General features: G+C 43.5%; 1 protein-coding gene across 1 annotated transcript in view; it reads right to left on the bottom strand.

Moving 5' to 3' along the window:
- The window catches only part of DCC (DCC netrin 1 receptor), a 912,686-nt gene that overhangs the window by 13,305 nt on the left and 873,021 nt on the right, over positions 1-26,360 (bottom strand). The window contains exons 25-27 of the mRNA XM_033163905.1: positions 24,197-24,313; positions 19,004-19,159; positions 1,848-2,060 (exon numbers count right to left, since the gene is read on the bottom strand). Of these exons, the coding sequence (XP_033019796.1) occupies positions 1,848-2,060; positions 19,004-19,159; positions 24,197-24,313 (486 nt within the window). The remainder of the gene's footprint in view (positions 1-1,847; positions 2,061-19,003; positions 19,160-24,196; positions 24,314-26,360) is intronic.

Genomic DNA, 26,360 nt, shown 5'->3' with positions numbered 1-26,360 from the left:
GGGTTATTAAACATTTCATTAGCTCATTAGTTTGACGATATATGTCTGCCAGGTGCAAATACTGGCTAGCTTATTATTACCGGAAGGCCTCCTTGAGCATATTAGCTGAAGCTTGCTTTAATAGTTCGGCAGCATTTCATATCGGTGCACAAACAAGAGAGACCCTAACAGATGTGACATTTTCCGCTACTTCCATAGCCTCGATGCCTCAAAAATGGTTGTCCTTTTACAATGTTGTTTATGCATATTTTGGCATCTACAAAATATCCAGGTGCCAAACACCTGTGCCATAAATCAGAGCTATATGCGCCACTTGGCAGTACGACTGCAGAGTTAATATTTGATGCTATCATCTTGATTAATGCAATTGTTTGTATGTGTAAGGTCTACCAGGTTCAGTCTCTGGCTCTCTCCAGGTAAATGATCTCTGGAATGTGTCCTTAAACTCCCATAATGCCTCTTGCTTGTTGCAATGGAGGATCAAGGGGGTTGCATGAGTATGAGAAAGAATCCCCATCCTTGTTTTAAACAAACACTTGTCTTTTGCTTTTATGGCAACAGTTAAAAAAAGAAAAGAAAAGATCTTATTTAAGCTGTTTTGTGAGGTCCACCTAAAAAGGGGTATATAGATAAAGAAATATCCCAAAGAAGTAGAACAGATTGCTTGTGATGATATGGCGAGCTGAGCTGAATACATCTCATCCACTGGATTCCAAGATTTATTGCCAGCATTAGTTAGGGAAAAGACAACATCGGAGGTCCCCTTGATGTGCAGGATTTTCAGGCCTTCTGCCTGTTGTCAGAAGTGGATTATTTAGTGATGGGCAGCAGGTGTTTGAAGTGGAAAAGAAAACACCTGGTGTGGGTTTCAACTGTTGTGTAATTCTTATCTGTCAGGGATTAAGAAAACCTGGAAGACTGAGCAGCTGGGAGAAATCCGATTCTGGACACTTCAAACGATCTCCATTGTGTAGTACATGAACTGGAAGAAAACATTGTGTGATGGCACCTTTCATATCTTTGAGATATTCACCTCTTCGGGATGCTATGAAATTTCACAAGATCCACTTGTAACTTGCCATTTTGAGTCCTGCTGTTTGGTTTGGGCTAATGATTGATCACTCCACAGTTCTATTAGTCAGTAGCAAGACAAATAGACTACAGCAGACATGGTCCTGGCAGACAGACCTATCAAAAGCTGCCATGAGCATGGGAATTTAGGGCATCTATCCTAATGTCTAGGTCAATGTATTTCTTGTCCATGTTAATGTTGCATGTTTTCAGTCATATGTCCATATTATTATTATATTAATGTATCACAGCAAAATGGGCATTTCTGTAAATATTTCCTTTTAAATGCACATTTTTCTGCATGTGTTTACCTCCTAATACTGAATGAAGAACTGCATTGCAAAATCTGCACAAGTGTGCATGCTGAACGATAACTGCATTCTGATCCACATGTTAGTCCAGGAAGTGGGAATTTGGCCAGTTTGCCAATGGCACTCATTAGAAAGAAGACATGACACTGTGTGTGATGTAATATATACATACTAAAACCTATAGCATGTAAATCATATACACATTTGTTTTTTGTGCTGTGAGCCTCCACACTTAGCTCCATCTCTGTACTGCACAACCACAGGGTGAAATAAGACATGCATATTTCCACTGCAGATATAGGTCCAGGTCACTAGAGGCCTCAGTGGCCCAGAGTGCCCATCACCAACTTTGGTCCTACCTGGAGTTTTAACCTAGGACCTTCCGCAAGCAAATCATAGGTTCTACCATGGGGCGAAGGGCCTTCGTTCTGTCGTGGGCACTCTACTTTTCTAGAGGTCACTTACCTGTTTGAGATAAAAGGGGTGTATAAGGGACTTTCGGTTCTATTGCACTCATTGGTGGAGGTAGCAAGGGGTTGGCGAAGCTGCGCAGTGGATGTGTAGGCCGGACACATGCCGTGGGAATTGTCCTGCTTGGGGCATCTTCGCTGCTGGAGTGTTCAGGCTGCGTCTGCGGTAGCATGGATGTCTGCTGCGGGGCTGGTCCTTCAGTCACTGCTGCAAGAGGAAGGTGGAAGAAGATGTAAGCAGCTTGAACGCCAACCTGAACTGTAAGGTCATTTATAAATAATAAAGATAAATATTGTTAATCCAGCACTGCTACCACAACTCTTTACTGGGTCTGTTATAAGGAGCTGGGCATTCTTTCTTAGGAGCGAAACCCTTGGCATCATCATGGGTGGGGATGTGGAGCAGATGGATAGGTCTCTGAGCTCACAGATACACCTTGCACTCCCTACTTGAGCCATACCAGTGGAGATTGGAGAAGGTTTTCCTCCACGTTGCAGAAACAGTCCTAAGCCGCCTTAGCACTTAAGAGGAAGACAGGGAGACTTGAATGCCATAGGGTGAGTAGCATCTGGTACCTTAACCACAAGCAAGAAAAAAGGCTGTATTTGGAAATATGACTAGGGTGGAGGCTAAACCTATTATCTGGCCTTTGGTGAAAGGCAGGTCCCACCACCACATCAACAGATTTCAGCCTGGAACAAATGAGTCTTTAAAGTACTTCCATGGTTCCATAGGAATGGCGTTCCCTAACCACGGGGCCACTGCAAAGAAGATCCTATCCCTTTTGCCTGCCAACCCTAATTGACCATACTTGTTGGCACTCAAGGAGGTTCTCTGGAGTTGAGAAGAACATAAGAAGATCTCTGCTGGATCTTCAAATCAAAGGCCCATTTGGTCCAGAATCCTATTCTCACAGTGGCCAACAAGATGCCTCTGGGCTTGAGTGCAAGTGTGGCCTCCCCACCTGCAATTCCAAGCAACTGGCATTCAGAGAAATACTTCCTGAGACAATAGATGTGGAACATGGCCATTATGGCTAGTAACCACTGATAGCTTTATCCCCCATGAATTTGTTTAAGCATTTTTAAAAGCTGTCTAGTTTGGTGCCCATCACCACATCTAGTGGGATCAGACTCCATAGTTTAACAATGCACTGTGATAAGTACTCGTCGGTCCAAAATCTTCCAACATTCAGCTTCATGGAATGTCCATAAATCCTAGTATTATAAGAAAGGGAGATAAAGCCCCCCCCCAATCTTAATAAATAAGCAGGATCATAGAACTTAATGAAAGCTTCTGAGAACGGAGCCAGCTAATGAAATCATTTCATATTGTGGCTACCTTTTTAAGGATGTCTATTTGCCTAGCTCATATTGTTCAAGTACAATACAAATCAACAGCTTATTAGTACAAATACAGAAAATGAGATTCTGCCTATGCAGAGGTAAATCTTATGCACTTGATTCTAATTTAGTGCCAGACACCAATTAATGCTCAAGTAGAGGAAAGTAGTTAAGCTCAGTGATGTTCCTAAGCCTTTGGGAAGGAGGAAGAGTTGACATTTTCAGCAAATCAAATATAGTGCATCTAACATTAAGTTGTGAGCTTTGGGGGGGAAGTTCTGAAAGTTTTCTAAAAATACAATTGGTGATCTGTTTCTGAATTGAACTCAGAGCAATATTCCCATTGCTAGCATCAACCCGTGTCTATCTACTTACTCCTGTTTCAATGCACTGCTGAATTTGGACACAGCCCAGTAATTGGCTGCCTGTGCATGAATTTTCAAGGGAGGGGGGCACACACACCTGGCGACTGTACTTCTTAACTTTTCTACTGTGATTTCAGGATTTGGAAAAATCAACAAAAGACTTAAGTAAAGCAGCCGAGTAAGGAAGACAGTGACACAAATTGCTGCATACTGGATCCTTTGTGTAGAAGCCTATGACATTATGATATCTACACCTTCTGACAAAGACTGTAGACAAAAGAGGTTGCTTAATTAATTTCTATTTAAACCAAATGCCATATCCTTCCTTGAGACAGCTGCAATATTGCCAGAGCTGCTGCTTTATGCTTTATTATCCTGTATTGAGAGTCAAATTTTCTCTGATTTGAATATGCCACTTCAAACCTTCACATTTAAATTGGGCTCTCCCATTGTCTGGAGTATTGCTTATAGGTGAGGAATAAGAAAAGAAAAGAAAAGAAAAGAAAAGAAAAGAAAAGAAAAGAAAAAAGAAAAGAAAAGAAAAGAAAAGAAAAGAAAAGAAAAGAAAAGAAAAGAAAAGAAAAGAAAAGAAAAGAAAATCAGCCTGTGCGCTTTCAGCCCTCAATAGTAGCATGAATACCAAAACAGAGATATGAAGCCAACTCACTCCTCTACCCTGGACACAAAGTCAATGGGGTGACTATTTCACATGTGATGCTACTGCTGGCAATGCCACTAAGTTGCACAGGCTCAGTCTCACCTGGGTAGGGATAGGACTATTTCCTCTCCCAATGCAAACCCCTTACTCAAATGTGAATTTTGCCCCAGGTTTTAGTGGAACTTCACTTTGAATCCAAGAACAAAGCCATTTTCTTCTTATTCCCCCCCCCCCACCTCCAAACCTTAGCAGCTGAGAAACTATGGCTTGGTCTAAGTGCTTGGAGATAAGAGTGTGTGTTGTACATGCATGCATGAGAAGTCTGGTGCCCCTTTTCTCAATTAAAAGAGTCCTGGTAATTAGGACCACAAAGATCCTTGCTTGACAGCTTGAAATGTTGTTTCTAGTCAGTGAGAGAGTATTGGGCTACGTTGAACACTGATATGATCCAGTGCTGTCACAAGCATTCAGAACTTTTGTAATGTATGCAGAGGATGGCGACCAAGATGATCAAGGGTCTGGAAACCAAGCCTTATGAGGAACAGTTGAGGGAGTTAAGGATGTTTAGCGTAGGAAAGAGAAGACATTGAGGAGATATGATAGTCATCTTCAAATATCTAAAGGACTGTCCCATGGAAGAAGGAGCAAACTTGTTTTCTCCTGCTCTGGAGGGCAAGATTCAATCCAATGGCTTCAAGTTACAAGAAAGCAGATTCTGATTAGACATCAGAAAGAGCTTTCTGTTAAACAGTGGAATGGACTCCCTCGGAAGGCAGTGATCTCTCCTTCCTTGAAGATTTTTTAAGCCGAAGTTGGATGTCATGGATGCTTTAGTTGAGATTCCTGCATTGCAGGTGATTAGACTTGATGGCCCTTGGGATCCCTTCCAACACTACAATTCTCAATTAAATTCAATAACTTTTATTAGGCATAACAAACGCAACAATTCTATGATTCTATCTCTCACAGGCATGCAACGGACACCCCTGGAGTGAAGCCATCATGTAAAAAAGTTGGAGGCAGGAGTGAAAACGAAAGATAATCCAACAGGAACAGGTTGTTGTACACAACATAATTTCCACTTCCTTCCCTCTTCTCTAGCCACTTTGTACGCAGGCTAGTAATTACAGGCTGATTATTACAGCTCAGGGCATCCTAATGAATATGGCCCAAACTGCTCTGCCAACATGAGGCAGTCATAACTTCAGAGGGCCACCTGGAGAGGAACGAGAGTTCAGCTCAATTTTCATGTCCATTTGTTGCTTGGTTACAAGTCTGGCAAGGATAAGAACAATGTTAAATTATTGCCCCCATACATTTATTCACATCAATGAGTGTTTCATTTCCCCAAAGAGCATAAAGTTAAATGCAGAGGGCCTGCACCTGAAGTACCAGCACTGTGGGAAGTTGAGGGCCTGATAATGAGTAATCACATCAAATTGGTAAAAAAAAAAAAAAAAAACCCACTATATGAGGGCTATTAAAAAAATGCCACACCTTTTGTTACAGACAACACAGCAACACAAAACAGAATGTCATAAAACTGACACAGTATTAACAAATTTTTTTTTAATAAAGAATTTATTGGTATTTTCCATAACAAAGAATACCGTCACCCACCCACATTTATACAAAACAAAAACAAACATAACCACGATTCTTCTTCTTTTTTACACACATAAAGAAAAAAAATTCTAGTTTCGAATCTTTACAGTTGACTTCCCCTGCCTTCTCTCCTTCGGATCCAGATCCAGATTCTACTTTAATAACTTCATCTCTCAAAAAATTGAATTCATTTAAAAAGAAATTCAAATCTAAACAGTCATCTTAATCCATAATAATTGATAACATAACTTTATATCTTAACAAATTATTCTTATATCAGATCTAAACTATTCTTCTTTCCCTTAAACTGCTGCTAATAACAAAAAAATTCAAAATATCCCTTTTCTTGTTAAAAAATAAAATAAAACTTAATGTCTTAACCCTCCGATTTCAGATTACCATAACAAACCATTTATATTCTGCACTTAACACACTTCACCCTATCCCCCCTCTATCCAATGTCCTTCTCCATCTTACACCGGAACCACTCCTCAAATTGTCCTCTTTTCTTGTACGTCCACAGAACCAGACACAGTCCCCAACAGTCCTTGCATCGAACATCAGGGCACACTGTTCATCTTCTTTCGGCTTCTCCCATTCAATGCTGCATTCTTCTTCTATTTGTAAATATCTTAATTTCTTGCCCTTCGCTCCCGAGCTCTCACCTCGGGGGCTGGATATAACATTCTTCGCCGTTCCCGGGCTGCCACCGCCGAAGGACGTTTCTTTTTCCGGGAGTCGCCAAGCCATCTCTCTCAGTTCTTCAATCATCCCCTTCAGCTCTTTGCCAAGGCTCTCTTCCATTGTGTCGAATACCTGAAAGGTCTCCTCTGTGGGAAGTAAATTTTTCTTCATATCCCCACTCAAAACCTTCAATTTCTGATTAAGCAGTTCCAGTTTCAAAATAATAATCCTTTGTTCATCAGTTAGTCCAGAGTTCAAAACAATTTCAAAAACAAAGCCCAACATGGTGAGGACGGGCATAGGTATCAAATTTCAGTTTCTATTTCAATGTATTCCATCTTATAGCAGTAATTTTCCACTTCGGCTCAGACTTTTCGCAGCCATTTTCTCTGAAACCGGGGCGCAAAGACCATAACTTTCAAAAGGAATATTCTCCATCCTCTTCCTCCCCAAAGGGAGATCTATAAAGTCTCACTTGTGAAAAAATCTTGACATTGTAACCATCTCAGTAGCAACAGTATCATAGACCGTTATTTTCTTGCCGCCGAAGGGAGGGAGGCAGACTTCCTTTCTCTAAAATCTCCCGGATCGTTAAGTCGTTAAGTTCACAAATTAATCCAATCAAGTACTCACGACCACCGGGCTTCGTTTCCTTTCATCTTTACAGGGAGAACGTCGTCGCTCGTCACGGCCAGTACTCGCCGCTTTTCCGCCCAGTTGGGGCATTTCCCCTAATGGCCCAGCTCCGCGCTCCCTTCACCCCCACTCCCCCTTTACAGGGGGAATGAGGGAAGAGTACGGAGCCTAGCGGGCCCGCCGGGGAGCCCGAGGTGCAGGACGCTCTTCCCGCGCCTCACCGGAGCCCCGCTTAGCGGTAGCGGGGCTCCAACCCCCGGGCTGGACTGGGTCGCCTCGCTGCCGAGGCAACCCATGACCGCCCGTGATGGCGACCTCGCCGGAAGTCCAGTATTAACAAAATAAGTCAGAAATGGGTTAACTGCTTTTGGCCCATTTCATAAACCATGTAAGATAAAATCTGAATGAATGAAGGAAACACTAAAACAATGGGGTTTGCGAAGGTGGTCTATGCCTCTAGATCGTGACATGCACCTGAAAATATATCTCCAGTTGTGTGTCAGGTATTTGACCTCTCTGTGAAACCTGTACTTTCATCAGTATGGCTACTCCCAACATCTCCCTCCATGTGCATCAGGGATGGAGAACCTGCAGCTCTCCAGATGTTGTTGGACTCCAACTCTCAGCATCCCCAATCATGGTCCATATTGGCTGGGGCTGATGGGAGCTGGAGTCCAACAACACCTGGAGTGCCATAAGTTCCCAAATCCCTGATATATGTAATACTAGAGGCATCTGCTAGAGCAGGCATGGCCAAACTTGGCCCTCCAGCTGTTTTGGGAAGACCCCAATTTTGGCAGAGGAGATGTAGGCTTCACGGAGGCATTACGTATCTTGAACATTCCTGCATCATGGGAAGCTGAACCTTTCACATATGAGGAAGGGTGGCAGAGAGGCACCGATCCATACCAGAGAAATCACATGTTTCATATACATCTTGGCAATGGGACTTGGCAGTTGTAGTTCCCATAAAACATCCCCGGAGTAGCAAAGGCCTTTGTGAATCTCACACTTCTCTTGGTTTGAACCGGGTCTTCTCCACCATCCCATTATCACCTCTAATAAATGGAACATGATTCCTCCTGAGATCTCTAGATGGGAGGAAGTTTCCATTTGGATCAGGGCCATGGCACCACGGAAGGCTTTGTTAACCACTTCCCCATGTCCTATTTCTCCAACTGAATTTTCCCCTCCCCCAGTTGTTACTGGCTATAGAGGGGGAGGTCAGGTGCAATCTGGATATTTGCACCTCCCTACACCCCACTGCAGATAACAGCAACTTGAAGAAAGCAATTTAAGCTTTGGGAATGGAGTGGAATAAAGGGATAACAACCTTTGACCTTCAATACCATATTCTCAGCCCAAATTGGACCTCCATCTTGGCTATTTTTAATGAAAGAAAAAGACATTGGGATGTCCGATCATGAATTTCCCACCTCAGGTCTAGTTTGGCCGTAAATGGCAAAAGATTGTTATTATACTGTTGGAGGAGGAGAAGAAGAAGAAGAAGAGGAGGAGGAGGAGGAGGAGTTTGGATTTGATATCCCGCTTTATCACTACCAGAAAGGAGTCTCAAAGCGGCTAACATTCTCCTTCCCCTTCCTCCCCCACAACAAACACTCTGTGAGGTGAGTGGGGCTGAGAGACTTCAAAGAAGTGTGACTAGCCCAAGGTCACCCAGCAGCTGCATGTGGAGGAGCGGAGACGCGAACCCGGTTCACCAGATTACGAGTCTACCGCTCTTAACCACTACACCACACTGGCGCTCTCTCTGTGTTAGTGCTTCTTTACAGAAAGATGTGATTGTCAGAATGTTGAATTCCAAACCGGATCCCTCATTCTGTGCTTGCATGCTCTGATCTCAGGGGCCTGGGCTGCACAAAGCCCCGCAAATGAAAGAAATGTCTTAATATGAAACACAGTGGTTTAATCCACTGCAGGTACAAAAGCCTCTTAATATCTATGCCAGTGGGAACACCTAGGGCTTAGCAGACAGTCATGCAACATTCATCAAGAGCCCCCAAGACCAGAGCATTTCATTGTTTTTTTTGCTGGAGGTAACAGCTTCTCTGCTTATCTACATGATGAGAGCAGACTGTTGAACTCTGGCTGGTAGTTCCATTGCTTGCAAAAGCTGATGCGGCACGGAAGGGCCAGCAGCACAAAACTAAAAAAGAACATAGCCAGGTGAACTCTCCGGGCACATTATAATGAAGAATGCCTTGGGGTGTGCATATATTTCTCTACAGGCACCAAATGAGATACTAACTAAGTAGGAAATGCTGGACTGAAATGCATCATTACTATGCTTTCCCAGAACCAGATTATCCAATTCCTGGGAAATACTGGGGAGAATTTTGTCATAATGAACTGCAGACACTGGAGACTAGCTAAAAGCTACAAGGGAAAGCAGAGGTCAGTGCCATTTGCAGAAAGCTTTCCTGTGTATAGTTAAGTTTCCCCAGTTTCTCCTAATGACTAGAGAACAAGTGAGTTTGTGCTCATTTCCTTCTGCTGCTTCTCTTGGTCACTGCAGTCCTTCAGCAATAAACAATTGGTATTGATGTTGCCAGAGCTCATAATTATCTCGTTCAAAACACAAATTTGCTTAGCTTGTAAGGCTGAATTGAAATACAGATTAGCTTGGGATGTAAAAAAAAAAAAGGGGGTTCTCTGTGTGCGCGTGCACACACACATACAGTGCACACACACACACACACACACACACACACAGTGCATTTTCAATTGAAGTCTTCTTTTTCTGTTTGTCAGAGTTTCAGACAATAGTTCCAGCTCAGACAGATCTAAGCAAATCAACACAAATGCGTGTTTTTTTTTAAGGTTCTGTGAAAATCTAGAAAAAGTCCAAAAAGCCCATGCATCTTGGGACAAAGAAGGCACACAACCCCTGAGCTTATCTGACCATGATGATCAGGGGTCTGGAAACCAGGCCTTATGAGGAACGGTTGAAGGAGTTGGGTATGTTTAGTCTGATAATGAGGAGACTGAGAGGAGATACGATAACAATCTTCAAATACCTATCTCGACTATATATTTTATCCAGCTGTCTCCCCATCTAGGGTTGCCATGAAATACCTAACTGGAGCTCCACCAAGACAGCAGCTATTGAACCTAACCATTCATTGCATCCCTTCTGGTACTGGTTTGTTCCCATTTGCTGAAACGCTTCCCAAATGACATATTATTCAAGCTTTGGATGTCTTCACCCATATGCACCTAGTCAGTCTGCATTATAGCAGCTGAGAGTTGTTAGGAGAGCCTTCGTTTCCCTCACAGAGTCATAGTTCCCAGTATTCCATGGAAAGAGGGATTGATGACTTTGAGAACTGTAGCTCTGTGAGGGGAATAGGGGGTCTCCTAACAACACTTGCTACCTTTAATAAACTGGAGTTCCCAGGATTCTCTGGGAGAAGCCATGGCTGGTATCCTAGTGGTTTAAACATGTGGTGTGGGTGTGGCCCTAGTCCAAGATTCCAACCACCATGCCATGCAGGCTGTTAAAAGTTACATCATGGTAAAACCAGACAGCTCCGTGGGAACTAGATTCATAACAGAAAGTGGCGGATGGTTGTGCATAGGCAAGAATGAACAGAGATGTCTTACTAAGCTCCATTGACTCCCTCCGCCCCTTTTGGGAGCTGCTATGGTGATATTTAACGCTCCTTGGGCTGATACCAGGGCTTCATTACGCAGGTTGGCAATCAGCCTGATGGACCGTTCGACATGCACTGTCGTTCTTGAAAGCCTTTCTAAAGCCACAGGAGCTAAACATTAAAAATGAAAGTTGACATTGGAAGGAAACCCAAGTGTCATGAGCAGACACACACACAGAGAGACATCTGGATTTGCCATATGAAGGCTTGATGAAGTAAAACTCCTCCACCCACCCTAGCTGCTATGGAAGAGAGCGGTGGGCTTGTTCTATCAGGATTCAGGGGAAGCTGGCCCGACTTGCAAATCTTTACAAATGGGTTCATCTAGGAAAATGCTGGTGGATCTGAGAATTTGAGAGAGGTGCAGAATATGGAATGCAAACAAGGAAGTAGAAAGAGTAACTACCGGTAGATGTGCTAGGAAACAGGGTCCAATTTAGGGGCAGCTGACAGGAAACTGCCTGGGGGGCTAGTTGGGAGGGCCCTGGTCATGGCAGGAGATGGGGCACTGGTAAAAGGTGCCTAGTCAACTATTCTCCTTCATGGATCACTGCCTTGTCGTGGCGAAGGGGCTTGAATAACTCAGGGAAGCTATGAGCTATGCCACGACAAGGCTGTATATTGTCTCCCTGCTTATTTAACTTATATGCAGAATTCATCATGCAAAAGGCTGGACTGGATGAATCCGAAGCCGGAATTAACATTGCCGGAAGAAATATCAATAACCTCAGATATGCTGATGACACAACCTTGATGGCAGAAAATGAGGAGGAATTAAATAACCTTTTAATGAGGGTGAAAGAGGAGAGCCCAAAATATGGTCTGAAGCTCAACATCAAAAAAACTAAGATCATGGCCACTGGTCCCATCACCTCCTGGCAAACAGAAGGGGAAGAAATGGAGGCAGTGAGAAATTTTACTTTCTTGGGCTCCGTGATCACTGCAGATGGTGACAGCAGTCACGAAATTAAAAGACGCCTGCTTCTTGGGAGGAAAGCAATGACAAACCTAGACAGCATCTTAAAAAGCAGACACATCACCTTGCCGACAAAGGTCCGTATAATTAAAGCTATGGTTTTCCCAGTAGTAATGTATGGAAGTGAGAGCTGGACCATAAAAAAGACTGACTGCCGAAGAATTGATGCTTTTGAATTATGGTGCTGGAGGAGACTCTTTTTTTTTTAATGAACTATTTATTCAGAAGATATAAATACCTCTTAACAAAAATCTGCAGCTGATTTACAGAAAAAAGAATCATCGTACAATAAGATATGCACAAAGTTCAGAATACAATTAATACATTTCGAATGCGTCATTTAAAACAGCCACTAAACAAGGTAGCACTCTCAAGCATCTCCAATAGACCTTTTTTTCTTTTTTCCCCTCCCCCTCCCCTCCCACCCTCCCCTCTGGACAGACCTTCGTTCTTCAGATCTTTATCCATGTACACAGTCTGTTCATTCGAGCTTGTATGTTTGGGTTGGCTTCACCCCTTTCTATCCAATTCCTATAAATTGCCCATTTATTTGTAATTCTTTGGCATTTATTTTCCCAACTATCCTCTGCCGCTATCTGTGCAAATATTTCAGATTGTACGTATTCAAAAACATAATCATTCCATTTTCCCATTTCCCATTTAGCCTTTTCTTTCCATCCCAGTGCAATAACTGCCATTCCGGCTAGAATCATAATCTTATACAGCTCTTGCATATTACTTTTTACTTTGTTATTTCCCAGTATTCCCGAAAATAGTAAATCCCTATTCACTTCTATATTTATTTGAAATAATCCAGAAATTACCTTTGTAATCTTTTGCCAATATTCCTTAACCAGACTGCATTCCCACCACATGTGGGAATAAAATCCTTTTTCCTGACCGCAATGCCAACATTTGGGACTAAACCCTTTCACTATATACGCCATTTGTGCCGGAGTTCTATACCATTTTAATAAAAATTTTCTACTTAGTTCTTTAAACTTTTCTATTTTAATATTATTTATATTCTTCATTAATTCTTGGACTACACTTTGATGAATAACACCCTCCTGCTCCCATTTACTCTGGATTATTCTTATCATTCTTTCTTTATCCCTCACCATCAATCCATACAACATCCCCGCTATCCCCTCTTGAGAGTCCCATGGACTGCAAGAACATCAAACTTATCCATCCTTAAAGAAATCAGCCCTGAGTGCTCACTGGAAGGACAGATCCTGAAGTTGAGGCTCCAGTACTTTGGCACCTCATGAGAAGAGAAGACTCCCTAGAAAAGACCCTGGTGTTGGGACAGATGGAGGGCACAAGGAGAAGGGGACGACTGAGGATGAGATGCTTGGACAGTGTTCTCGAAGCGACTAGCATGAGTTTGGCCAAACTGCGGGAGGCAGTGAAAGATAGGCGTGCCTGGCGTGCTCTCGTCCATGGAGTCACGAAGAGTCGGAAACGACTGAATGACTGAACAACAACAGTCAACTATTCATTTAGCATTTGAAATGAATAGTGCAAATAGTTCATCCTGGAAAGCTGTAAGCACGGATGTGTGTAGGCAACCTTGCATTAATTAAAATAAACAAAACAAATGAAAAAAGCAGAAACTTACAACACTGGTGCCCATTCAAAAGGCAGTCACTGTGATTGGATCCATGCGTGTAGATTTCTCGTCTTATATGACAAGGGATAAACCACACATGCAAACTGTACAGTGCAATTGTGAAATGCAAAGTTGCACAATTGCAAGAAAAGGGTGTTCAGGAGTTGAATAAATAAAGGGAGCAGTCCTGAAGGGAGCTTGCCTGGGATGTAATTTGGCCTGGCACCATCCCTGCCAAGACCTCTCTGGAAGCTGGTCTGGATTTACTGGGTTAAGCTTGTGAGATGTGAGCTAGAAAATCTCACTTCAGCCACATGTTCATTAAGGGAGCAAACCTTTCCACACTTACTGGGGATCAAGTCTCATTTGACCCAATAGGGTTTACTTTTGAGTAGACATGCCTGGTTTCCGTTGCATATGCCCCTAGGCAAGCTGTTGATTCTTAGCACTCTGTTGACTCCCGCACTCTGTAATAATACCAATTCCCCCCTTACAACAGAGTTATTACTGAGTTAATGTTTGTGCATTAAGCACTAACACACACACACACACACACACACACACACACACACACACACACACTGTTATTATCACAGAAACCTGTAAGCCAAACTGGCTTGAAGTTGTTTAAAATTAGCCTTTTGCCTTAAATACTCTTTGCTGTTCATTCCACAAACTCTCTCTGAATGGCTACAATATTACAAAGTGGTTAAAAGATAAGGCCATGGACAAGCATATGAAATGAACACAGTAATGAGATATAAACTGCCATTAGATCCATTAGTCATATTGCTCAGCTGTATAAAAGATGTAGCTCTATGTGAAGATAGAGAAACGATAATACAGCTTTTGGCGGCGGCGCAAACAACCCTCTGTGCTAACTGCAAAAAAAATGAATTACCAGTACATATAAGATCTAACATAAGAAGAGTGGATTGTAAGGGTCTGGGATGCAGCCTACCATGTGTCCTGGCTCTCATCCCAACAACACACAAGCAGCAGCTTTTACTCATAAGAGAGCAATAGAACTTCATTCAGGTAAGCACCGGTAATAGTACATGCTCAGCACCAGACACAGGGCTCAGAAATCATGTTTCAGGAGTTCAGGAGTGGGGCAAAAGGTTCAGAATTGGACAAGAGCAACAAAGATGTCCCAACAAGTTCTTGCACCCCACCTGCCAGGCAAGCTTTTAAAGATCACGTGTGCAGGAATTCCTTTTCAGGAATGCTAAGATAGCAAACATGGGTTTTGTCAGAGTGGTAGGTGGGTCTGCTCCAATCTGATAAGGTGGTGCCTGGCTCCCCCTGGCTGTTCAAAGCACTCCCCGCCCTCCATTGAGGTGCTCTGCTCTGCTTGAAGGTCAGCAGGTTGGGGGAGAGAGAGCTGACAACCCTGCTCCCATTCTGCACATTTCTATCCAAAATCACAGCTTGTTATGTGTTTCTGATTGCACGTAGCAAGGACACTAACACTAGTGGCCCACTGAAGGCATTTCCTTTTGAGACCATGTTGTCCACCACATGCTTGCTGTGGTGGATGCCCTACCATCAAGCATCACTGATTTCATGGACCCTGATCTGGACAAGATGCTCATCATGCCTGGAACAGTTTTCCATGGGCCTGGACCAGCTTCAGTAATCTAATTCAATGCTATCATACACAGGGTGCAATAAAGTCCTTATTGTTTGAGGTTGGAGCATTAATGGGGGGACCTGTGGCCCTCCAGAAGTTGCTGGGCTCCCATCAGAAAGGCCAATGGTCAAGGAAGATGGGAGTTGTAGTCCAGCAGCATCTGGAGGAGGGTATAGGAAGAAAAACAAATCTAGGGTCGGTAGCCTAGAATATGCAGCTTAGATGTCTCCGTCACACACACACACACACACACACACACACACACACTGAAACAGCGGCATGGATTGAAATCACTCTGACAAGATATGCACCTTTATTTTCTGGCAGAAGGAAAAAGAAGAAAGAAGCCAGTGCAAACTCATTATTCTGGTCAATTGCTACCACCCGCTTTGACAGCAGACAAAATGGCAGACAGGTTTATCATCCAATGGAGGCAGGCATGACTGAAGTCTGCCTTTCCCCTTCATTTTCTCCAGTTTCTCTTTCAGCAGATGGCTGAGGGAGAATATTGGCCTTTTCTTCTTCTTTTTTGCTAAGGCTGATTTTTTTTTTAAGCATTGGCTTCTTTCTAGTTCATTAGAAATGGGTTTCAAGAACAGAAAAGAGGGATTCAATCACGGCCCATTTGGCAGGATGAATGGCTGCACCGTCCATGGTGCCATTGCATATGATGGATTTGAAGGGTGCCTCTCTCCAATCAATAGTATGTGCAGTCATGTAATAATGTAGGGACTGTGACTCTGGAATGAGTTACTGCAGTGCACAGTTTGTACTTGTCTACATTTGAGCATGGATCTCATGGCTCAAGTTAAATACTCCTGGTGCACATATCCGACATCTCACTATATCTCATTTATGAACCCATGAAGTTATCCTACACTGGGTAAAACCACGGGAACACTCAGCTCAGTACTGTTATGAGACCCCCTAGTCCCCTCAAAGAGCTACAGTTCCCAACACCCTTAACAAACTACCGGTACTAGTCCCAGTATTCTCTGGAGGAAGCCATGGCTGTGTAGGAGTGGTTGAGATGTATGGTGTCGATGTAACCAACTGTCAGGGACTGGCTAGATGAGGAGGAATGGTAGGAAGCTACAGCTGAAGAACTTCCCAAGGCAGCATCAGAGTGGGAAGGCGAATGGTGGTGGGATACAGAAGACACGTCATTGTCAGAGGAAGAAGGGGGCGGATGTATTGGCGGCTGAGCAAGCATTTGTGAGAGTGAGGCAGATGAGAAGGAGGAGGCTCAGATCCTCAGTTCTGGCAACTGCTTCATCAGGCTAGTTCTGCTTTGCTTTTCTGAATAAAGAATCAACCTTACTGCTCATCGAGGGACCCAGGTGGCGCTGTGGGTTAAACCACAGAGTCTAGGGCTTGCCGATCAGAAGGTCGGCGGTTCGAATCCCTGCGACGGGGTGAGCTCCTGTTGTTCGGTCCTAGCTCCTGCCCACCTAGCAGTTCGAAAGCACGTCAAAGTGCAAGTAGATAAATAGGGACCGCTCCAGCGGGAAGGTAAACGGCGTTTCCGTGCGCTGCTCTGGTTAGCCAGAAGCGGCTTTGTCATGCTGGCCACATGACCCGGAAGCTGTCTGCGGACAAACGCCGGCTCCCTCGGCCTATAGAGCGAGATGAGCGCCGCAACCCCAGAGTCGGACACGACTGGACCTGATGGTCAGGGGTCCCTTTACCTTTACCTTTACTGCTCATCTCTGAGTTTCTGTGCTGAACCGCAGCTGAACAAGTCCTGACACCTACATTTGCAACCAGCCCCTGCCAGCACAGCAAATGGTCATGGGAGTTGTAGTCAACCAACACCTGGAAGGCATTATGTTTGGTATTTTTTATGTATGCCACGACAGCGGCTAGAATTTTATTGGCAAGAACTTGGAAGGGTGAAGAGACACCGACAATTGAAGAATGGCAGATGAAGCTGATGGAGTATATGGAGCTCGCAGACCTGACCGCTAGAATCCGAGACCAGAGGGAGGAGAAGGTGTCGCAAGATTGGAAGAAATTTAAGGATTATTTAGTTAAGTATGTTAAACTGAATGTTTGAATATTTGAGCAGAAATATATAGAAGAACCGGCTTTAGAAGCTTAAGGTTAGTTATAATGGTCTAGAAGAAATTTTTGATGTGATAGATTTATTTGTACAAGAAGGTTTTAAGATATAGAGTATAAGTTAAGATGTATATTGGTTAAAGTAAACTTAAAGAGCATTAAGAAATTGAGTATAAGTTAATGGGAAAAGAAATGAAGCTATCTAAAGAGTATATATGTTTTTGAAGACAGTGGAGGGACCAGGGGAAGTCCCCCCAAAAAGTAAAAAATAAGTTGAGAAACAAAGATAGGTATTTGGTAAGGTTTGTATAAGTTTTCTTTTTCGTATGTTATTGTTGTGTTTGATATTGTTGATTGTGTATTATGTTTTTATTGTGTTAATGTATGTTTAATGTTGTTTCTGTTTTGTTATATTGTAAAATAATAAAAAATCTTTTTTAAAAAAAGGAAGGCATTATGTTTGCTATACCTGGTTTAAAGGAACCTTTATTTACAGAGATAGCTGATGTTTCCCATTTTACTGCTATCGGCAAGAGATGGCCGTGAAAAGTTCAGGTGTGCGGGTCCTTCCAAACGGAGAGCTAACCAGGCATGAGGAAAGTGCAAAGAAAAGCAACCACTTGGCTGGTGTCTCGTGTCAGTGGTAATGTGCACCGAGTGTCATGTTTTCGTCTGGTTGCCTATGAATGCCTCTTGGTTTGACAGACAGAGGCGTGTGGATACTAGGCACACCAGTGGCAACAATGGGGGAAAGAATTCAATCTTGAGAGTAGTCACTCTCTCTTTCAGCTTCAGTTCCCAGTCTGCTAAATGGGAAGGGGGTGTATGGCCTTCCTTGGGTAGTTGTGAAGGCAAAACAAGGTAAAGATCATGATCAATCAGGGATGAATAAGGATACTTCAGTTGCACGGTTCCTATCCCAGCAGGCAGAATCTTTGCTAGAGAAGGAAGGAGAATAGGAGAGCCCTCGGTGCTTTGAGAAAACTCTTTCCCTATCAGCTTTTGCTGCCGAGCCCCCATTGTTTGAGCCAGCAGGAGAACGGGTGAGGTGTCAGACTAAATTCCCGTGGAAGCAAGGTAAAGGAAAAAGGCAGAAGGGGAGCAAGGCAAAGGGAAATAAGCAGATGGCAAATGCAGTTCAGGACAGAAAGAAAACATGAGATTTACAGGGGTCAGAAGCGGTGCTTCGCAGGGGGCCACTGCTTCCCTAACCTCCTATCAGCACCATTGCTTTGGTGTACCAGGAGGGTAGGGGGCGAGTCAGCAATGAGGTTGTTGTGGTGTGAACACACCAACAGGACCTCTAGATCCAAGCGTAAATGGGGAAAAATAAGCCTTTAGATGTGCTTTAGAGAGCCAGTGTGGTGTAGTGGTTAAGAGCGGTAGACCATGGCTGTCAACCTTCCTTGGAATTTCCCGCAAAAAAGGGAAGGTTGACAGCTGTGGCGGTACACTCATAATCTGGTGAACCGGGTTCGTGTCTCTGCTCCTCCACATGCGGCTGCTGGGTGACCTTGGGCTAGTCACACTTCTTTGAAGCCTCTCAGCCCCACTCACCTCACAGAGTGTTTGCTGTGGGGGAGGAAGGGAAAGGAGAATGTTAGCCGCTTTGAGACTCCTTCGGGTAGTGATAAAGCGGGATATCAAATCCAAACTCCTCCTCCTCTTCCTCTTCTTCTTCTTCTTCTTCTTCTTCTTCTTCTTCTTCTTCTTCTTCTTCCATGAAACAATTAATTGGATTATTCCATTACTTCTACCTGTCAACCCAATTTATCTGGCTCTAGGGGTCACAATGCTTTAAAAACGCATTGTTACTGGTGGGATAGCACTTGTAGCATCCATTTTGTGTCTTATTTTGTGTCCTGAAGCTGAGGAGGGAAAGATAAACCACTTTACTTACTTCTTCCTGTTCCAAATGTCCGGTCAACCGAGAGCGTTGGGAATGGCACAGGTCTGAGCGTGAACTGAGGGTGTGGGTATCCACAGGTGGGGGATGGCAGGATTCCTGGGTACTGAGCACTTTCTAGCGTTGGCACTGGGATGGCACTCACCACAGCTGGAAATAAAAAAAGGGACAGAATAGTCTTAGTGCTGTGGATTCCCATGGAAGACTCACGAGGGGATGTTTGGGCCTAGAATTAATTCAAAGGAATGGGGTGATGATTATTATCATGGCTGTCTGGGCGAGGGAGACACTTTCTGAGAGGTGGGAGACATGGCGTTTGGCAGAGACCTCATTGTAATATTGGAGCCTCATTGCTGGCTAGGAGAAAATAAAAGCAAAACTGTTCAATCGTGTCAAAATCAGCTGCTCAAAGGAAAGAAGGCACATGATGAATTAAATTACAAATCAAGTTGATGCTATTCATAATAAAAACTGATCAATTAGCGCTTATTTAAAGTTCAGCACAGCCTTCAAATTAAGAGCGAGGCATGATTTAATGGCAGTGAATAATTGGAAGATGCCCACTGCTATCAAATCCATGTGAGCTGCAGGAAGGTAGAATTAAAATGCGAAATTAATTTTTTTTCTGATTTGCCTATACTGGTCTAAAAAATTAGAGAATAACATATTGAATGCACACCACAGAGAACAGATGGGAAAGAAGGGCTGGAGAGAGTGGAACCCATCTTGATCATTCTATTCCTTGAATAAGCATATAAAGGAGTTTATTTTGAATACATCACTTGAGGATCTCAAGGTCAGAATCATACATCTACTGCAATCATTACTGTAGCTAAATTTTATAGTCACAATGATCAGGGCTGATTCAAACTGGTCATTTGTTTCTAAATGCTTTTTTTGAGGGGACTGTAATAATAAAAACAAAAATATTATTAAAGCATGCAATAATACATATCTGATGGCAAGCAGAATACACACAGAAGACTGCAGAGATTGTGAGGGTTATCAACGTGTTTCTTTGTATTTCTAAATAGTTACGACGTTCCTCAACTAAATCCTTCCCTAGGCATCTCCAAACTTTTATTAAAAATCAATTTACAAAATATACAAAAGCATCTAAGTAAAATATAACAGCAACATAAAGGTAAAGGGACCCCTGCCCATTAGATCCAGTTGTGTCCGACTCTGGGGTTGTGGCGCTCATCTTGTGTTACTGGCCGAGGGAGTCGGGTTACAGCTTCTGGGTCATGTGGCCAACATGACTAAGCCACTTCTGGCGAACCAGAGCAGCAGACAGAAACGCCATTTACCTTCCCACCGGAGTGGTACCTATTTATCTACTTGCACTTTTGACGTGCTTTCAAACTGCTAGGTGGGCAGGAGCTGGGACCGAGCAATGGGAGCTCACCCCGTCGCGGGGATTCGAACTGCCGACCAATTGTTCGGTAAGAAGAGCTGGAGCTGACATGGTTGACATTCTGGCCTCAGGTTCATAGCTGCCTGCCATTGATGGGATGTTAGCCTGCTAACTGCAATTCACGGGCAAGAATTTTTAATCCGGCATTCAATTTATATCATGACCTGATCTTATTTTGTTCTGATTAGATTGCTGTTATAATAAAGTAAATATTGTGAATGTGAAGCATATTATTTATAATCTCCATGGATTTAATTGCATGATCACTTCATTGCTTTCCCCTCAACCCCGTTTGAGATGCTCCTTTGCAAAAGTGAACGTGCACTTTTTGTACTGGGAGTAGAAAACCGCAGGCCAGCTACCAACCACTAGCCTGTGAATAAATTACTAGCTGTTCTGCTTTCTCTGTCCTTCTTGCCACCTGTGCTTTCAAAGGAAAAGGAAGACTTGAAGCTTCTCCCTGCTGCTGGATTCAAACACAAATTACCCATAGCTTTGTGATAGGTGACCTCTTTTTGAAAGGCAGTGGCACAAAAGCAAAGCAGATAAAGAATTTTCACATTTGTGGCCTTTGAGATGGTGGGACATAAATGCTGTTGAGGATTAAACAAGAAGATTAAACACTATTTGTGAGTTGAGGACGGGTGGGCAGGGGAGAGAGAGAGAGAGAGAGAGAGAGAGAGAGAGAGAGAGAGAGAGAGAGAGAGAACAAGACCATCATTAGAAAAAAGTGGCAGCTGTCTCCCTCCTGCCCCCTCCTTCTTCCCAGCCTTCCACTTGACAAATGGATAAATAAGTTTCCATCCAGGTTATGACAGAATCTTCTATTGCAATGAGCTCAATGGTAGCCCAACTTATTAATGCTGGCACAAGTGAGTGAAGATTCACTTTCATTTTGTGCAATTAAAAAAGGCATGGCTTTTACAAAGCAATTATAGCACAGATAAACAGATTACACCTACAGATTGTTGTTTTCTGAAAGAACACTTTACAACAATTGCTTATTATATATGATACAGGAGTGTGTGTGTGGGGGGGTGTTGCTAGCGTTTTCCAAATTCAAATCAGGAAGAAGTGGCAAAAGCTGTTCTAACAAAAAAACAATGCTATCTTCTGCTACTTGACTCAGACTAACACCAACCCATTTTTTTCCAGATGTAACTGGCACACAGATATGGCATAATTCTGAACTGTACTCCTTTGGACTGTAGGTCATGCTAGAGAGTCGTGTTTTTTGAATGCACCAGCTTGAAAGAGACAGTGTGACAGTGTGAGATGGTGCCACATCTAGTTAAGGGCGTGCATTTGAGAAACCGTTCTAAACATATTTAAAACTTGTTTGTTCTTCAGTAAACTTTAATCTTCATTGTTGACTTTACAAACTGACTGAGACTCAGTATTTCACCAGAAGAAACCTGGTTGGTGGCAGCGGAAGAATAAAGCAGTGGTGTACAGGTCAATAGTCCATGAAACGACTGAGGCCTCTATACAGATGCCACAATCCTCAACCAACTTTGGCTGTTCTGCCAACTTCAGTCTATCCTAGGCAAGTTAGGTCTGGCCACAGCTACCAACACCTTGATAATACCAAGATTAGATTACTACATTGCACTTTCTTTAGGGCTGCCTTTGAGGGTTATCCAAAGACTTTTGGCTTGATACAGCAGGCCCTTATTTTCATCTTACAACAACCAGAATTTAATACTTTTAAAAATTGTAAAGTGCAGGGCATTACCTTTTTTATGGGCATTCATTGAAAAACATGATCCTCGACCTGTACTCTGAAGGAGTCCAGTCCAGAATTCTATAAACTCATTCTGCGCAGTTTGTTAAACAGCGTCTGCTTGCACCTCAGAAACCAATTACATCCTTATTAGCTTCTAGTAATTACTCCCTGATTAAAATGATCTGGTGCTGCCATGTATTCCAAATTATTGTTGTTGTAGGTTACTCCCCGTCTTTCTCCCTTACCCAGCAATTTGTTTACATTAGGCTTGCATAACTTTTGACCTTCCAGGACAGGGACCATTCCCCTTCAGGTGAACTCTCCAGGCACTTGATAAGCCTCCCATTTTTGCTTGTAGCCTGGGAACGCCAAAAAGTAAAAATAAAATAACAATTCCCCCCGGGGTGGGGTTACTGAGCACCTGAAATGCCACTGTAAATGCTTGGTGATTTCACATTCACCTTGGTGGGTATAGAAACTCCAGCTGGATCATGTTGCATCTATGCTGTGGCAGCTGCATTGGCACCATGCCTGTCTGTTTCTTGGCCCATTTTAAGATGTTGATATTGACCTTTGAATCTAAAATCAGATGTAGCCAATGTGTGCCTTACAGATGTTGCTGCACCACAGCTCCCATCTGCCTCAGCCAGCATAGCCAATGGTTAGGAATGATGGGCATTGCTGTCCAACAGCACCTGCAGAGCGCTGTGGTCTAAACCACTGAGCATAGGACTTGACGATTGGAAGGTCAGCGGTTTGAATCCCCACGACGGCGAATCCAGAGTAGTGCACGGAAACACCATTTACCTTCCCACCTATTTATCTACTTGCACTGCGTACTTTCGAACTGCTAGGTTGGCAGGAGCTGGGATCGAACAACGGGAGCTCACTCTGTTGCGGGGCCTCGAACTGCCGACCTTCCAATCGGCAAGTCCAAGTGGCACAGTGGTTTAAACCACAGCGCTACCCACGTCCCCCTACCCTAAATTGTTAGTGACTGAGTTATCTGAAGGATTGCTTACACCCATATGAAGCTGCTTGGCATCTGAGTGCCCTCTTCTCTAGTCCAACAATGAGGTCCCTCAGGTTTGGTTTTGTTTTTCCTACAAATTTGGAAGCTTTCAAGTTTATAAAGTCAAGACAGCGCACAATATAAAAGTAGGTAGCTGTGTTGGTCTGCCATAGTCGAAACAAAATAAAAAAAATTCCTTCCAGTAGCACCTTAGAGACCAACTAAGTTTGTTATTGTATGAGCTTTTGTGTGCATGCACAATTCTTCAGATACACTGAAACAGAAGTCACCAGACCCTTATACAGGTATATAGTGAGAGGGTGGAGAGGGGTATTACTCAGAAGGGTGGTGGGAATGGGTGATTGGCTGATAGGTGTGGTAAAGCAGTTGACGACTGTTAACAACTGCAATTAGTCTTACAGGAAAATGCAAGGGATGAGATGGCCAAAAATAGCTTTATCATGTATAATGAGATAAGAATCCAGTCTCTCTATTCAGACCAGGTCATCGCAAGACAGAGAAACCAGTAGGAGAACACTTCAATCTCCCAGGACATTCTATACAAGATCTCAAAGTAGCTGTCATATTACAAAAGAATTTCAGAAATAGACTGGAAAGGGAAGTTGCTGAGTTACAACTTATTACCAAACTTAAAACCATGGAGAGACCTACTGCCATCCCTAGTTTGTTTACACTATGGGTCTCAAAACTGAAAAGACCCCACCCTTCATGCCCACCAGTGGGGCACGGAGCAGGACCTACAGTGATGTCCTGAGCTGGTGGACAGGGAGAAAACACTCTCAAAAATTTTACCTATTGAGATAATGTTATCTTTTCATATGACAAAACACAACAGCACTTGTGTTTCAGAATTAGGGTGGGCTTTATCCTTTAGGCCAAGGAACCTGTAGCTTTGCTAGATCCCATCATCCCTGATCATTGGTCATGCTGGCCGGGACTGATGGGAGGCGAAGTCCAATAACATCTGGAGGGCCACAAGCTTCCTACCCTGGCTGCAGAAACACAACTTACAAGGATTGCTGGGCTGTGAGTCCATTGGAATCATGAGCTTGGTGCGTGTTGCTCTGCGGGCTGCGAGAGACCGTTCCAATGTAGACATGCTGCTCCCCACTTCTTCTGTGTCCGGAGCTGGGAGATTGCAATACAAAGGTTAAATGAGCAAGGGTTCCACACATCAAGCTGAGCAGTACCCTCATCCCACCCCTAGTGGGCTTGGTGCAGGACAGAAGTTTCCCCATATCTTCCCAGAAGGAAAAATGCTGGTTACTTGGTAAGCATCGCCTCCTCCTAGGACCACAGAATAGACCACTTTGGAACAGAAAGAATTGCTTCCCCCCTTTTTTTGCAATTGACTTTTAATGCTAGTTCATTTCTATGAAATTTCATCGCAGCTTCGCAGTCATGCCTCTTTGTAGCTGCAGTGAAAGCACACTGCCAAGAGAGAGAGAAAGTGACCCTGACTGTCATCCTAAAATGTGGTTTGTTGCCGACCTCCCTTCAAGTTCACGTAAAAACTCCATCGCAGGGATGGCCAAACTCCCACACACTAATTATTTGCTCAAATCAGCGTTCTGCCTTCTGTGTGATTGGCGGTAGTGTTTAAAAGGCGGCATATAATCACCCATTTACTCAGGGCCATTTGCTACAGAAATGAGAGTCTATGCAGTGTATTTGGGAACAAAAATAAGTCTCGCTCTCTATTTAATGGCACCAGATTTAAATGTTTTAGCTGAGTTACAAGAATAAAAAGTGGTTTAATATTACCCCCAAATTAAGCTCTTAGAGATTTGGCAGGCTAATGATGAATGCAATGAGATAATGTTTTAGTTCTACATGTGGTTAGGTAAAGGAAGCTGGACAGATATCTTTTTTGCCATATGCATCATTTGCTATATTTAATACTGCTGTAAATAACCCAGCTAGATCCTAAAGTATCAATTCGTAGTTTTGCCAGTGGAAGGTTTGCTAAATGAAATCAGTTGAAGCTCGTTAGCGCTTCATTAAGCCTTGGATGACCTTTGAACTATGTAAATATCATTTTTCTCTATGCTGACTTCAGAGCTGCTTTTTGCTAATGCTTTGCGGAAATAATGATATATTTGGAGTGTCCGAAGCAAGATTTAAATGTGATGTTGGTTGAGCTAAAATTGCTTTACTGCTAAAATTCCATGCAGTGGGCTTCATGTTTAAACTGGGCCCTTAATCGTGCCAGGGATCCATGGCCCCAGCAGGTGCTATCCTGGCATCCGAATGGGCTTTGGGCCCAATTTAAATGTGGAGCTGGCTAAGCGGAACACTGATGAATGGATAAGCAATTTTTGCCCCCAACCAGCATCACCGATTAAATCGGGCCATGGATATAATTAGCAAAGTTTCCAGCTAAGGACCAAAATGAATAAAAAGCACATAGCCTCAAGCAGGAAATTCTTCTGGCTGCATTTGGCAAAAACTGTATTGGTACAACCAGTCATGGACTTTGCCCACACTTTCTGCTCCATATTAATGAAGGAGACAGTGTGGTATAATGGTTGGAGTGGTGGGCTCTCACTGGTGAGACCAGGGTTCGAATCCCCACTTAGCCTCATGGAAGCTCATTGGGCAATGTTGTGCCACTCAACCATGAGCTCCTTGCATATAAATGCAATGCATGCACACAAACAAACATAGGTGTGCGCTGGTGATCGTACCAAGTGCCCGGACCAGGGATTAGGTGGAGCAGTTGGACTAGGGCGACCATCTTGGTGTAATATGAACAATAGGTTAAATCACCCAGTACTTGGGCTCATGTCTTGAGGAGCACATCCCCCATGTCTGGATGTTCTGAGATAAGGGTGCCAGGTGCACTGGGTTGCCATAGCAACACCAGTGAGGTCGAGTGTATGACTTGCTGAGCTGCTTGCCCTCCCATTGGTTCAGGAAATATGGCTATGTGTAAGAGACAGTGTTCTCGAAGCGACTGGCATGAGTTTGGCCAAACTGCGGGAGGCAGTGGAGGATAGGGGTGCCTGGCGTGCTCTGGTCCATGGGGTCATGAAGAGTTGGACACGACTGACCGACTGAACAACAACAACAACAACAGGGCATGGTTTTCACTATGTCTTGTCAAGTCCTGTTGCTGTACTGTTTGCTGTTGGGGTCTGACTCTGAATTCGTGAGTCAGGGGAAGAGGCTGTGG

This window comes from Lacerta agilis, chromosome 11, assembly GCF_009819535.1.
Source record: "Lacerta agilis isolate rLacAgi1 chromosome 11, rLacAgi1.pri, whole genome shotgun sequence".
Taxonomy (NCBI): Eukaryota; Metazoa; Chordata; class Lepidosauria; order Squamata; family Lacertidae; genus Lacerta; species Lacerta agilis.
Note: the sequence above shows the minus strand (reverse complement) of the source record. Positions and strands in the feature narration are given on the sequence as shown.